This window comes from Meleagris gallopavo, chromosome 1 (assembly GCF_905368555.1).
Source record: "Meleagris gallopavo chromosome 1, MGAL_WU_HG_1.1, whole genome shotgun sequence".
NCBI lineage: Eukaryota > Metazoa > Chordata > Aves > Galliformes > Phasianidae > Meleagris > Meleagris gallopavo.
The window spans coordinates 117,769,649-117,783,958 of record NC_139404.1 but is presented as its reverse complement, the minus strand read 5'-3'; the positions used below and the strand labels follow the sequence as shown (position 1 = coordinate 117,783,958).

Sequence of the window (14,310 nt, the reverse complement as noted above, 5' to 3'; positions counted from 1 at the left end):
GCCTGATAGAATTATATTAAAATAAAAATTAGCAAGCAAAGAAAGAGTTGAAGTTCACTCAGGAAGATACACAGCTATTATGAATTTGTATCTAACAATTTATGAATCTACTTTAGAAGCAAAAAAAATAAACACCTCCATATGACTATGTTTAAATAAAAGGAATCTACAATAGCTTTTTAAATGATGGAAAGTAATGTAAGCTTTTTTGCAGTACATTTTCTACTAAAAGTAATCATGTTACTCCCATCAATTTCATTGTAATTACACAGTTTCAAGGACTAAAGATTGCTTTTCACCACCCAAATCAGCATACAGATAACAAAACTATTGCAGGCAGGTCTATATACAAATTTGCAGTAATTATTCTGTTTGCTTGATGAGTATAACCCATTTACATCTAAAATCTGTACCTGCTAAGAAAATTATTTTAATATTGTATGTCCTCTACAGTAAATAAGTCTACGACACCCTATATTTATGATGCTAAATCCTGGAAAATTTGTTTTATAACAAAGTAGTTACCTTTACAGCATATTCCATGTTTGAAGCTTTGTGAATACATCTCTTGCAGATAGAGTAAGATCCAACTCCAATATCTTCTTTTACTTCATATCCATCAGTAAACTGAATGCTGTTCCTGTGCAACTGCTACCAAAATAACATTATCAATTGATCAATATTCTAAATGAAAAATTGATATCTACATTAACAGTAGGTTTTTGAATTCTTAGTGACTTGCTTCAAATTTTAAACTGATGGCTATACTAGATAAAAGCTTTTTCAACAGACAATGCCTTCTGTTTGATGTTAGTATCTGTAATTTATCTCATACATCATAAATCATGCCTACTGTACTTTCCAAACTGAAAATGCAATGTTTTTCTGTTTATGGATTTATTTATTTGTGGATAAAATCTTTTAGACAAAAGAAGATCAGAGGACTACAGTTAGTGATAAAAAAAGCATAATTGTTTCCATCACCTAAATAGACGACTCTTTTCTTTACATGTGAAATGTCAGCTAGAAATTTCAGATGTTGCTCAGTATGATTAGATTAACTGGAAATTTCATAGAACAACAATCAAAAATCCTTTCACAGAAATTAAAAGGCGTAAAGGAGAAGTGTTCCGATTTTGTAAGGGAAGGAAATGGCTTTCTGATATAAGGCGTTTGTGCAAAGGATGCAAAGCATTTGCAGGAAACCATCTGGGTATCCTGCTGCAGAGAAAAGAGGAAATATGAGTGAGGAAGTGGCTGAGGGGCACAGAGGAAAAGCACCAGAGAGAGACTTTTACAAGAGAAGGAAATCATATACAAAGAAAAAGAACGTCATCCACAAAAGTATGTGGGAAAGAAGGAGCATATAGAAGCTTTTGGTAACTGTTAGCAAGACTTCTGGACCAGAAGTCTTTCTGACATGCATACCAAATCAAACAGCCTCTTAGAATAAAAGGGGATCTATGAACCCTTTAAATTCAGCATTTCATTACAAGTGAAACACGTAATGTGCACAAACAAGCGTATTACAACTACTCCAGACAGAGTAAAAAGACTGAAGAAATAAAAGCCACTCAGCTACAAAACATCCCTGCAGTGAAAGTATAAGAAAATCTGATCACACAGCTTGCCATTTTGTTCCTACCTATACATCAATAAGAAGTTTTCACCACAGCTTAGGCCACCAGTTAGTTTTCCTCAGCAACTTTTTTTTCCTGTAGACGCATCTGCTTACATCCTGCTGACTGGAAACTACCCAGTGCATGCTTTTAGAATGATCTCAGTCTTACAAGGAGGCAAAGCACGCCTCTTACTCATTCAAGCATGAAGCCCCCCTTTCTTGTTCACACAGGACTGCACCTAGCCAAAGCTTTGCTGTCCAAAAATAAGCAGGACCTGAAGTAGGAGAATGTATAAAAATAGCAGCCACTTTAGGCTACTAAAATTAACAGTCTCACAATTACTAATGTGGGAGACACTACTGGAGTAATCCTAAAACCAGCAGGAAGCCAAAGCTTGTGCGTACTGCAACACTGACCTATAAGATAAACAAACAGCCACAAAATGTCACAGCTGACCACATTTAATTCAAATTGGTTCGGGAGAGGCTGAACATATTCCTAAAATATACAGCAGTCCACAACATCTAGGCAGAATTTGCAATTGTATTCCAGTGCTCCCTATCTGCACTATAGTAATCAATATTTTGAGCTGTAGAACAAAATGTTGGAGCTGCCTATATTCCTTTTCACCACGCAATCACGGCTTGATATTAAAGATTAACTACAGTTTGAAGGATAGAATGTTTTCATTTCTGGATTGAAGCTTGCTCACACTCACAGATGCTCAGAAATAAAAAAGGTCCTGCGCTTTTAGAGATCTTGCTTGAATGAAGTAATCTGATCCTTACTTTTATTGTAGAAAGCTGATAATGACATTGCCATGGTACCTCATCTTACAATGGAGGAAACATCCCCTCCATCAAGAGAGGATAACACTACATAATTGACTCTTTTTTCCCCCCTCTGATGTTGATGTACTCACCTGGACAATTGAATGCACTCCAACTGTCTGCATTGATTGACTTTCATCATCTGATGCAATAGCTACAAAACTAAATCCGCGAAAAAGTTGATGTGCATTAGCACTAGGTGGAATACCAGGCGAATCTGAAAAACACATCATCTACTTACAAAGCATAATTTTTAAAATGAAGAGATGCAGTTAGGCTATACTGAAGAGCAAAATGCAACTTTATTCTGTGAAGTACGTGAACCACAATTTGTATAAAGCATTTTTCAGTACTAAAATACAAGTGCTGAATTATTTCCACATCCTAATTATAGCCACAATTGATAAGCAAATACCGCAAAATTGAAATATTGACAGGCAATATTTTATAATACAAAAACGGTACTGTGCAGAAAATATTTCCATACAGCAGAGTATTTATATTTATGGAGAAAGAGTACACAAATTTGGAACTCCCTCAATTTCTAAAGACAAGAATTTCTATCATATTCTGAATGAGTCTTTGTTAAACTATTCAGAATCAGATTGCTCTGAAACAGCAACTTTATCACCCAAAGTCTGAAATTACTAAGTTTCCATATACACATAGTATGTAAGGACACCATCACAATTAAATGACACCACAGGGTATTGCATTCAAGACAAGAATAATCTTTAAATTAACTGGGATTACTTGGGATTTAGATGAAAAAATTGAATTTATCTGTATGTTTTGTTGGTGAGGATTACTTCAATTTTTACACAGGACAACTCAATAGCACTCAAGACTATAAAAATATTTATGAAGTATGGAATATTATGAAATATGGAATTCATCTTTGAGTATTTGTTTAGCCCAGCAAAACCTGCAAGAACAAGACGCAGCCAACAGTATTTCTAATTTTTAAATACATAAATTGTTGAATTCTTCTCTTTTTACCTTTTGGAGTTTTTGCCGTGAATTCAGGATCAAAATAAAATGTATCTTCAGGTCTGCCAGTTGCAGGTTTAAAAGGGGGATGAATTTCTCTTCTGTACAATTTCTAAAGAGAAAGGTAGGTCAGAGTGAATTGAAAAGTTTCATGACACCAACAAATACTTCTTAATTAAGAAGTTTAATTATTATTATTTTTAAATGAGATACTCACATTCCAATCTATTTTGGAAAAGAATGGATGTCTCTTAATTTCTTCTACTCCATCTGGACCCGCTCCTTTTTTAAAGGAATAATTATTTTCTTGGTCAAAAGGATTACTAGAAAATTATTTCTCGTTACTACATATTTTTTTTTAGAAATGCACATAAAAAGATGATGTTTGGCTGATCATCATAAAAGCAAACAGGCAAGCTACGTTTTTGCTTTGAAGCTTATTTTAAGCAAGAAGCCTCATACATATTTAGTCGATATAATTATTATGTTATCAATTTTATGATCCAATTTAAAACATTCCATTAAACACTTTACCTAATCTGTTGGCTGGGTTCCTTTTGAAGAGCATTCGCAGAAGACTTTGTGCTTCGGGACTCAAGAACTGGGGCATTCCAAGTTTGGCCCTATAAAACAAAAATATTTAATAGCATACAAACATATTAAGCTAAGAATTAATTTTGCACTTTCCCTGCCCTTTACAAATCAGCAAGTCTGTATTCACACAAAATAGCTTCACTGAGAAATTGCCTTCAGACATCAGAAACGTAGCAAAAGTGCTGTCAGTCATGTAAACGTGTAATTTCAACTTGTTCTGTTTTGAGTAGTACAATATTTTAAGTATTGACTTAGTAACTTCGGTAGAGGATGCAAAAATGTTAAAAAAAGATGTAAAAAAAAGCTGAAAATTATTACAGGATAACAACTTACAAACTGTTGTAATCTGTTTTGATCCACCTTTAAACAAAGTTTTAAACAAATGACATCAAGCAAGACCCATTCTGCTAGCAAGATAAAATACATTCTAGAAGGTGTAAGAAAAGAACCACATATGACGTACATTAAGAACACCCATGCAAAAGAACAGAAAAATACAAGACAAATTGAATAAAGGTAGGACAGATCTTGCAAGATTAGCAGGTAAAAAGAGAAAGATTACTCTCCTCTTTTCGCCCGTCTCACTCCTCATTGAATTTCAAATACTACTTTGCACCTTACCAGTCATGAAGTTCTAGATTTTAGTTTTTGCAGTTGCTATTTCATTCTGTTTTGAAGTTGTCACCTCTTTTCGTTTCACTCCATGTAATGTTGAACATCCACTCGCAATCTTCTCACTGTTATTAGGTTTCATTCCCCCCTTCTCCCCCCTTTTTAACTGTGGTAGTGGTCAGGGTAGATCTAATTCCCTCCTGTTTATGTCTTGTTTAACCTGTAGCTTGTCTGTAGCAATTCACACACAAGCTTTCTCTGTGTTTCTACAGAAGACATGATTTGCCTTGCATTCTAGCTACTTGTCAATGTTCATCTCTCTGTCACTTCAGTAACCACCATCATCAATTCACTATTCATTGCTTTTAAACTAGAATTTAATAAATTTGCCATTCATTTCTGCATGAAAAAGCTGGAAAAAAAACCAATAACAACAAAAATCTATCTCCTCGGGACTCTTCAGTAATATACTACAAGCAGACCAGGACCAGCAGTATAATGATAAAAGCCATCTGCTGTTACCCTGATTATTATGCCTCTTTATCAGGTGAATTCTTATGCATTTTATGTGCAATTATTTCTTTGCATTTTCACTTGGTATCAAGTCTGTTCACTGAGCTATACTGTAACATGCAAGCAAGGAACACTTATGCAGAAGCTTAACAGTATCATTTTAAGTAAAACAATGTTACTGAAGAACAGAGAACAGATAAATATGACAAAAATCTGCAGTGTCACGTGGGTGAAAATCTTTGCCCTACCACTATAATGCAAAACAGCTCCAACTCCAGGAACATAGCCTGAGAGATCAGCTGCTTAGAAAAAAACAAATATATCTAAAGCTTGGTTAAAAACATAACCACAATTCATCTTTCCAAAGCGACTTGATAAACAAAGCTAGAACATTTAGAAGAACTGCTGGACGACCAGTATGTCCTGCAGTCCACAACAGAGTGAGTAAGAGGACGTTAACACAAAGCACAGAGACTGTGAATGCATTCTGTCTGTCATGAAGGAGCACCTTCCACAAAACCCCTCAGTGGCCACTGGACACAGTAGAAAGAACAAACCGACTGTGAGCTGAGATTTCCTATAAAAATTTCTATTTCTTATAAACTACATGAGTGACAGCAATTTTTTTTTCCTGACATTCCTGATGGATGAAGACAATTTTATATGAAGGCATACCATGTCAGTAAAGGAGAAAATTAAAAAAAGTTAACTTTATTGCTACAAACTATGGTTTCTTCAAATTGCAGTGTTTCTCAGTTACAGGTAAAACATACAAAAATAAAAACATGTCTCAGCAAGAAATAAGGAGCCCAGTAAAACATGTTGTCAGACAAATGCATTATTTTTTGCAGATTTTTCAAGGACAAAGTAAGAAAAGTGCTGCATCTTAGTGATACACTATGAAAAGATGAATTCAGATGCACACTTGTTCACTTTAAACAGTTAAGAAAACAGTAAGGAGTGTATTCACTATTATACACAAAATAAAAAGAAAACATACTGCCATTCACTAATATTTATGGGGCCAGACAAAAAATGTGAACTTAGAAACCTTTAAATATAATTTACTTTTTTCAGTTGTTCATATTATCAACAGCAAAACAGACTTGTATGTATATAGGTATGTTTGAGTGCTGCTTTGAAAGTAATGCCTCATGTTTTATTATGTAAGCCCATGACATCAGAGTGGATGCTGATGGTACAGCAGTAGAGGTTGAACCTTCCAGCCAGTATCGCATTACATGTTGTTGCCATGTGACAGATGGCAGCAGAGTGGCAGTCTGACAAATGGTGCCTGACATGAAAGTATCTAAAAAGCAGAAGTGTGGAACTGAATTCCAGCGTGCAGAAAAAAATTGCACCCACTGACATTCAGCAATGTTTCCTGAACATTTACGGAGACCAAACAATGGATGTGAGCACAGTGAGGCACTGGGTTGTGTGTTGCAGCAGTGGCGACAGTGGATCACCTCTGCTGGCACAGATTTTTTATGAATGAGGCATGCAAACTCTTGTTCATTACTAGAAAAATGTGTAGTTAATGTTGTTAACTATGCTGAAAATGAGTGTTCTGTAGCTGAGAATTTGCTTTAGTGTTTCTTTTTAAGTGTTATTGCACTCTTTGTATTTGTTGTCGTTTCCATGGAAATAAGCAGGAGGCATTACTTTTGGAGTGACCTATAAAACATACGTACAGAATTGATGTACTGCACATTAAAAGATAGCTAAAAATTCTTTACTTCACATCACATTTTTTGTACAGCTTTCTGAAACAAGTAGCAGTTAAGACCAGAAGCTGAGGGAAATTGGAAAGGGAATTAGAGATGCATGCTCAGATGAAATCTGAAAGTAACTACGAATGTCAGTTAACTTGCAAGGAGGATATTCTACATGCCAGCTGAACAAAATTTTTGAAGCACCAGTGGAAAGATTGTCAAGTAATAGTGGAATCACATGCAGACAGGTAGATAAAGAAGAGAAATACATGATTTGAGACATGGATAAAAAAAGCATGGCTCTTAACGTAAGTATGAGTGCAGCTGAACAATCTCAGACTACTTTCTTGTAAACAGAAGGTGGGCAGAACTAGTTTATACTTGCTGTGAATAAATAGAGCCTTTTAGTTAAAAACACTTAATAATTGTGACATGAAGATGTAAATCAGCACGGTGTTGAGACAGTGGTAGAAATTAGCACCACTAAATATACCCACAAATATGGAAAGAAAAGCAGGGGCAAAGAACAACCATGTACATGCACTATGAATGCAAAAGCCAGGACGAGTACGCTTTCAAGGAGTCTTCACATGCAAATTTGTTAGAAAAATATGAAAGAATTTTTAAAAGCAGGCTGTTGGTGTAGAAGTAGTGCTGGTTTTGATATTTAGTGGTAATAGGACAAAGGACGCCAATTAACTATGAAAGAAGAAACAAATGAGAATATTGAAACATTCCTATGAGCTTCTGGGAAAAAACAAATGGCGTTAGTAAAAAAAAAGTTTTTGACACAGAAGTGAAATTATGATATGATAAAACAGAATAGTTTGCACAGAGTTGGATTACAGTCTTGAATGTGGGAATATCGCGTCATAGGTTGTATTAGATCAAAAAAGATGTAGGGCAACAGTAAAGAAAAAAAGCAGCCATTAATAGCAAAAACAAGTACGTTAAACTGCATGAAGGAAAGCAATTTCCACAATATAGCTAATGCAAAACCTACACTGCAAATTGCAAAGAGGAAAATTGGAGCTTGGGTAAGTCATAGGAGTATATGAGAAGTTTCAGGGAAGCAAGCTGTTGGCAGCAGTGAATATAAAGTAGTAGGGTAAGGAGCTGGTAAGAAAGAGAAGGAAAAGGAGAGAAAATACTTTCTCAAAAGGAAAAAGCAACAAAACAACAAGGAAAAAATGTACAGGATATCAAGAAGGATAAGAAGGTTAAAATATTATAGATGGGAAAGATAATATGGTTGAAGAAGTTGTTATTATAGATGAAAAGAACTGCTATGAAATTCTTTGTACCTGGTAAGGGGGAGGAATAGAAAGGCAAATTAGATAGATGGCAAAGGGAATTAATAGGGAGTGAGGATTTACCAGTACCTTTGGAAATGAGGGAAGAGTAGAAATTAGATATTGCAGCCCGGAGGGCATCCCTGTAGAATACCTGATGAGATATATAAATAAGAGTGTACTCACTTGAGAATCATAGTCATGGTTTCTTTTCTGTCTTTCCCTTGGAAAGGTAGAGTACCAGTGAGCATTTCAAACTGTATAGAGTAAAACTTTCATCAATTACATTACCTGGACAAGAATCTAATTTTTGACAAAACTACTCAGCATCTTAACCTTCCAAAATTCATGCATATTAACAATCAAGTCTGTGCAAAACAACTTCTCATTGTACAGTTTAAATTGAATAGCAGCCTCTGCTATTTTAACGCTGCAAAACATCTTCCTAGATTGATACCTTGCTCGACATGCTTTCACCTGAACAATTTAGCCTATACTGTTCTGTGTACCACTTCTGCCTTAAAAGAAAACTTGAGCTACACAACTATATTTTAGTTTCCAAGAGGGCAAGAGTGGGGAAAAAGGTTCCCCTTTCAAAAGTTAGTGACAATTTGTCCTCACGCAGAGATATTTTAAAAATATTAAAGTGCTTAAAATCAGCAAATACATAGTCTTTATTGGAAGAGGGAAAAAAGTTAGTTGATTGACAAAGACATGCATGATGAAAAACTGGTTACTGTATGCATACAGTGGAAATAAAGTCTGAAGGAACACGTAGGAGCTACACAGTACATGCATGCACAATCTACAGTGCCTGGCAGAAGGCAATAGACACTGTTAAAATACTGATCTGTTCTGAAAGCGACCAAGTAAAAATAGATAAAAATAAAGGAACTTCTATTGGGCTGCAGAACTTCTGCAGGGATACCAGATCTGAGGTACTGAAAGCCATCTGGCAGCAGACATGGCAGCCAGTGCTGTGGCAGGAATCTTGATTTTTGGTTTAAGAGCTGCAAAACAATTTAGTCTAATGAAATTTCATGACATACAGCTGGAGCCATCAAAATTGAAGTAATTGTAAAATAATTCTCTGAATAGCTTCTGCAAGCTTAAGCCATCCTAAATACAAGATGTCCTCTAATCTTTCCGTTATGAGCCAAAAATTCAATCTTTAAGTATTAAAAATTCACAGTGATAATTTCAGCGAATAATGTACAACTGTAGTTTTCTTAAATCTGAAATTCTTTTATTAAAATTTAAATTTCCTACTATCCTAAAAAAACATTCTCAGTAAGGGCTCCTAGATACTTTGTACTCTATTGCTTTTTACCTACATACTTCTATATAAAATCTTGAAGTTAATACGCAGGCAAAACAAAAAAGCAGTACTTTCAACTTCAACTGTTTTTACATAATTGCCATAAAGCAGAACTATCAAAATTTTTTTTTTTTTTTAGTTTAGAATGATCTGGTTCATAATCTACACTTAGGAATTTTTTTTTTTAAGAGCAAATTTGTGTTGTTACACGTTATACTTAATTTTAATATTTACTTGGTCTAGATTGGCCTACATTAATAACAAAGAGTTTCTTTTGCAAGCTCTCATTTGTTACAAGTATACCCATTACAGCTCAACAGGTGTTACTTGTTCCACTCCAACCCCTCCTTGCTTAACACCACCATAATCCAATGCCTACAGCCCAACAGTACTTGAAGTCAACATTTGCCTTCTGTAGTTACCATTTGTTATTTATTTCAGCAGGAGAGTACAAATCTATAATGCTTCAGCTTTAAACGATCATTTTCAGATGTCTGGCATCCATGAAAATATCCACTGTTTTAAGAACATACTAAAAGTTACTGTTCAATGATGGTTTACACATACTTCATGTCCTACAGCAGGAGACAGGGTGAAAAATGATTACCTTCCTAGTCTCCATTTCTACGCTATAACTTCTGCTCAGTCTAGATACTGTGTACTCATATTATGCCACCAACACCTTGCTTCTTCAACACAGATTTGAATTAAGAGCGGATAGATACAGATTGCCTATGAAAATTATCATCTGAACTAGAGACACACAAGAAAAATATGTCTCAGAAAATAGCACTGCATTCTGTGTACTAATTTAGAGGCTCTGCTCTCTGAGGACATATTTTCATATTTAAAATTGAAGCCAAGGTGTTTAAAAATGCAGTGCATTTAGACTGAAAACTACAGCAGTCAAGTCTAACATATTTCAGCAATTTTCAACATTAACATGTGCTTCATTAGCACAAAACTAATATTTTTCAGCTGTATCAAATAAAGCTGAAGTTTAACTATATTTGTGTTATCATCAACCAGAAATATTTTGCTACTACGTTGTAATTTTCCTCTAATTGACTGCATACTCAAAGCCTACAGTAATGATTAAATGCATTCTTAATGATAAAATGAGCAGTTTTGAGTGTGTGTCTGTGCTTGTCTGTCTGGGGAGAGTTTAGTCATCAGGTGCTACTTTTACATAGTCAGTTTTCAGATCACAACAGCATTCTAGATGATTAAAATATGATATGACGACATTTTCAGACACAAAAGTCCTTCTTGTACTACAAAGCACACATACTATACTGTTACATTTGTAGATGTACTACAGAAGCAGTAAAAAAAATTCCTTTAAAAACAGTTATTTTTAACTTCACAGCAAAAAAGCACACCAATTATATATGTTAAAGGCCATTAAGCATTCCTAATATATATATTTTTTTCTCCAAAGCCATATTTAATACACATATTTCCCCCTGAATCTACAATTCAGCAGATGTTAGCTCCTTGCAGAAACACTGTAAGGTGGGTCCTCCTGAGCATCTCTATCAGCTCGGCATCATTTACATTTAGCTCTGATATGCACAAACAACAGCTGTCATTATCCTAACAAGTTGTAGTTACACTGGAGACTTTTCAAGATGTTATTGCTCAGTTTTGTTTTTTTTTTTTCCTCTTGTGAATAAGTTTATATTTAAGATTTGGATCTAAAGGTCTTACTCAACTTGGAAGACAGTATTTGTCCTGTATATTTTAGTACTCCTGTTAGTCTCCATAATATTGAAACACAATAGATGTATAGTATTTCAATTCAACAATAACCAAAGGCATATTGTCGGTGTTGATATGAGACCTAGTCCACAATCTTGATCCAAGTGTTAATCTATTGTTATTAATTTCCAAGTACTTCAAAATTTTCAGGTAGTTACAACTCATTTAAAGGTCACCCTACACATTTAAATATTTATTTCAACAAACCTCGTAAAGCAGTATTGTTATTATTGCATTTACCAGAAACCTACCATTAAAACACCAAAAGACCACCAGTCTGCACTCTGTGTATGACCTCGTCGATTAACGACCTCAGGTGCCATATATTCTACTGTCCCACAGAAAGAGTAGGCTTTTTTTTCATGATCAATCGACTCCTTACTTAAGCCAAAATCTGGAAGAAAATACAATAGTTCAAAATGTCTTTTTTTTTTTTTTTTTTTTTTTTTACTTTGAATCAGTAATGGGCAATACCCTTACCACAATGTGAAACATGATGCTTTTATCAGTCATGAATATACATGCCTAAATACACATACAGGAACTAGCCCCACCCCCAAACTTTATAGGGCCACAATGTCAGATATATTTCCAAAACAATATCATACATATTTTATCTAATCCAAATTAATTACGCTATCTGATCCACAGCAGAAGCACCTACTAGTTAAAACAGTTGATTTCATTGCGTTGCTCTAACAAAAAAAAGAGGGAGATTCAAAGACTATTATGAACAGAAAAATCCACATGTTGCAATTGCCTTTTGTTCACCTGTTAATTTGATATGTCCTTCCTCATCAAGCAGGATGCTACAAAAAAAAAACAAACAAAAAAACAATCTTAACAATCTTAACTATTGTTTCAAACAGCATATTGACAACATCTGAGAACTGACAGATCAGCACAAACAAAGACACACAGAAGCGAGCACATGAAAATGCATCATTAGGAGGAGATACTTTGGAAATACACATTTTCTTATCCTTTAACTCTTTCTCATTAAAGGTTATGAAACAGATTCAGTATATCAGATTTTTATTCATCTATTTTGTTAAATTCAGCATGGAATGTAGTAAGTTAGCTTGAATTTTCAGTTTTGGCCACCTGTAACATATGTATTTATTTTAATTAGATGTGGTAATGAGAGATATATTTCTATTACTCCTAAACTGACCAAGAACTGTTATGCTCGTGTATGTACACAAAATGTGCATTAATTTGTAATTATGGTTTCAAAGAATGTTCACAACTTTAAATAACGTTAACAAATATTCTCACATACCAAAGGACTTATATCCAACAGGCCCCACAGTAAAAGCCTGTTTATTACAATCACAAAAATAAGGGGCCACACATGGGAGACACCAACTCCCCTTAACAACCACTGCATTTAATTGCAATGAGAGACAAACTAGATATACAACACCCTTTTCCTCCTTCCACTTTCCATAGTGGGAAATTGCCTGACAGTATAGTCTGTGAGTTATTGTTATCTCTTCCAATTTCAACTTTTGAAAAAATTTCTGCATGCCTAAAATGAAAAGATGAAAAGATTTTGCTGTTTGAGGCAGCAGTTACTTTGGCTTTTTACAACTATGATTTCATTCTTTTCCCCTTGAAACTAACTGTCAGCAAGTTTCTGATTTGAGAATGAATCCTCCTTCTTGTCAAATAAGGCATGACATTTTAAAATTTGTGTTTTATTTCTAAAAGATGCACAAAAGAACAGGCTATAGTAATGGAAGTCCTATGTAACAGCTAAATTCTATAACGCTTGTTATACTCATTTTCTTTTCTGCTAATACTTGGCATGAGACAATTATCTCACAGGCTTTTTAGGTTCTCCACATAGCCATAACAGAGAAGTGGTATCATCAAGGACAGCAGACTTTCAGATGTCCTGGCAGTGAGTTGTATTAACAACCTTATCAAGCACAACAGAGGAGGCGCACATGCTGTGTTTTCATGTAGGCTCCTTTCCAAATACTAGAGCATACATTAAAGTGTTTGCATTTTTATCTGAAATGTTTTAAAATTTTACTGATGATGTTACTGGCATTTCCTTCTTTACATCTTCAAACACTGAAAAAGTTATGGAAGACAAAAGAACAGGAGACAGGACTCAATCCTTTGAATGAGACAGATACAACTAAGTTATTGAAGGGCAACACTACACTGGAGTTTTTAGTTCCAAGCTTAATTTAAATTCAGTGTAATTTCTTGATTGCCAACAGATTAAATAAGCACTTAACATACTATTTTCATCTTTTAAATTTAAACTCCATTCTGCTCTTATTCCAGTATATTTTAAAAATCAGCTTTAGAAAAAAGGCTTATTTTTAAGCCTTCAAGTGCAATTCATTAGCAACCAAAAAAAATGCTAAAAATGTCTCATTCATTGTAAAGGCACACACCTTTCAGTACACTTTCTACTTACAGCAATGTATAGTCCTTGGCATATCACTCAAACTAGACTCCTTTTTGATTACAAATAAAATCCAACTTTTTAAATTAAAGAACTCTACAAATTTCCCCCATCTCCACTCCTGTTCAGTTTGTGTAATAAATATATAAAATTAAAATTTAACAGCTGGAAAGAGAAGTGCAGTAGTTGAAGTGCTATACAAATCAAATTAATGTGCTTCATTTGCTGCAGTGGATTCTTACTTTTCTGGTTTCAGGTCCCGGTATATTATTCCAAGGCTATGGAGATGGTCTAAAGCAAGCGCTAATTCCGCTAGGTAAAATTTAACATCATCTTCTGTGAACATCACCTGAAAAAGGCAGAACATTATTTTACATGCAGAATCTCTAAAGCTTATATTAGCACCAAGTAAATAATCCAGAATTTGATTGTAGACGACTGTTGTTGCAGAATAGTTCTTCATAATACTCCCTCCCCTTCTTTTTTAAAAAACAACTAGCAGTTCAATGTTTAGTTATACAAAACCTAGCATTTCATCATTAATACTGTTTCACAGTACATACTTCTGAAGACAGTACTACATTATACTGTCTGCAAAACAGGTTATTTACTCCTGATTGGTCAAGAGAAAAAGATGC

The 14,310-nt window shown here is 34.6% G+C and overlaps 1 protein-coding gene across 3 annotated transcripts in view; it reads right to left on the bottom strand.

The window, feature by feature from the left end:
- RPS6KA3 (ribosomal protein S6 kinase A3) overlaps positions 1 to 14,310 on the bottom strand; it is a 71,291-nt gene that overhangs the window by 15,909 nt on the left and 41,072 nt on the right. For 2 of the 3 annotated variants that reach the window (XM_085211011.1, XM_010726167.3), the window contains 9 exons: positions 13,915 to 14,021; positions 12,019 to 12,056; positions 11,499 to 11,641; positions 8,355 to 8,425; positions 3,977 to 4,065; positions 3,660 to 3,724; positions 3,452 to 3,554; positions 2,545 to 2,669; positions 526 to 651 (listed from right to left, as the gene is read on the bottom strand). In XM_085211011.1, coding sequence (XP_085067137.1) covers positions 526 to 651; positions 2,545 to 2,669; positions 3,452 to 3,554; positions 3,660 to 3,724; positions 3,977 to 4,065; positions 8,355 to 8,425; positions 11,499 to 11,641; positions 12,019 to 12,056; positions 13,915 to 14,021 — 867 coding nt within the window. The remainder of the gene's footprint in view (positions 1 to 525; positions 652 to 2,544; positions 2,670 to 3,451; positions 3,555 to 3,659; positions 3,725 to 3,976; positions 4,066 to 8,354; positions 8,426 to 11,498; positions 11,642 to 12,018; positions 12,057 to 13,914; positions 14,022 to 14,310) is intronic. The other variant, XM_085211015.1, reaches the window with a different exon arrangement.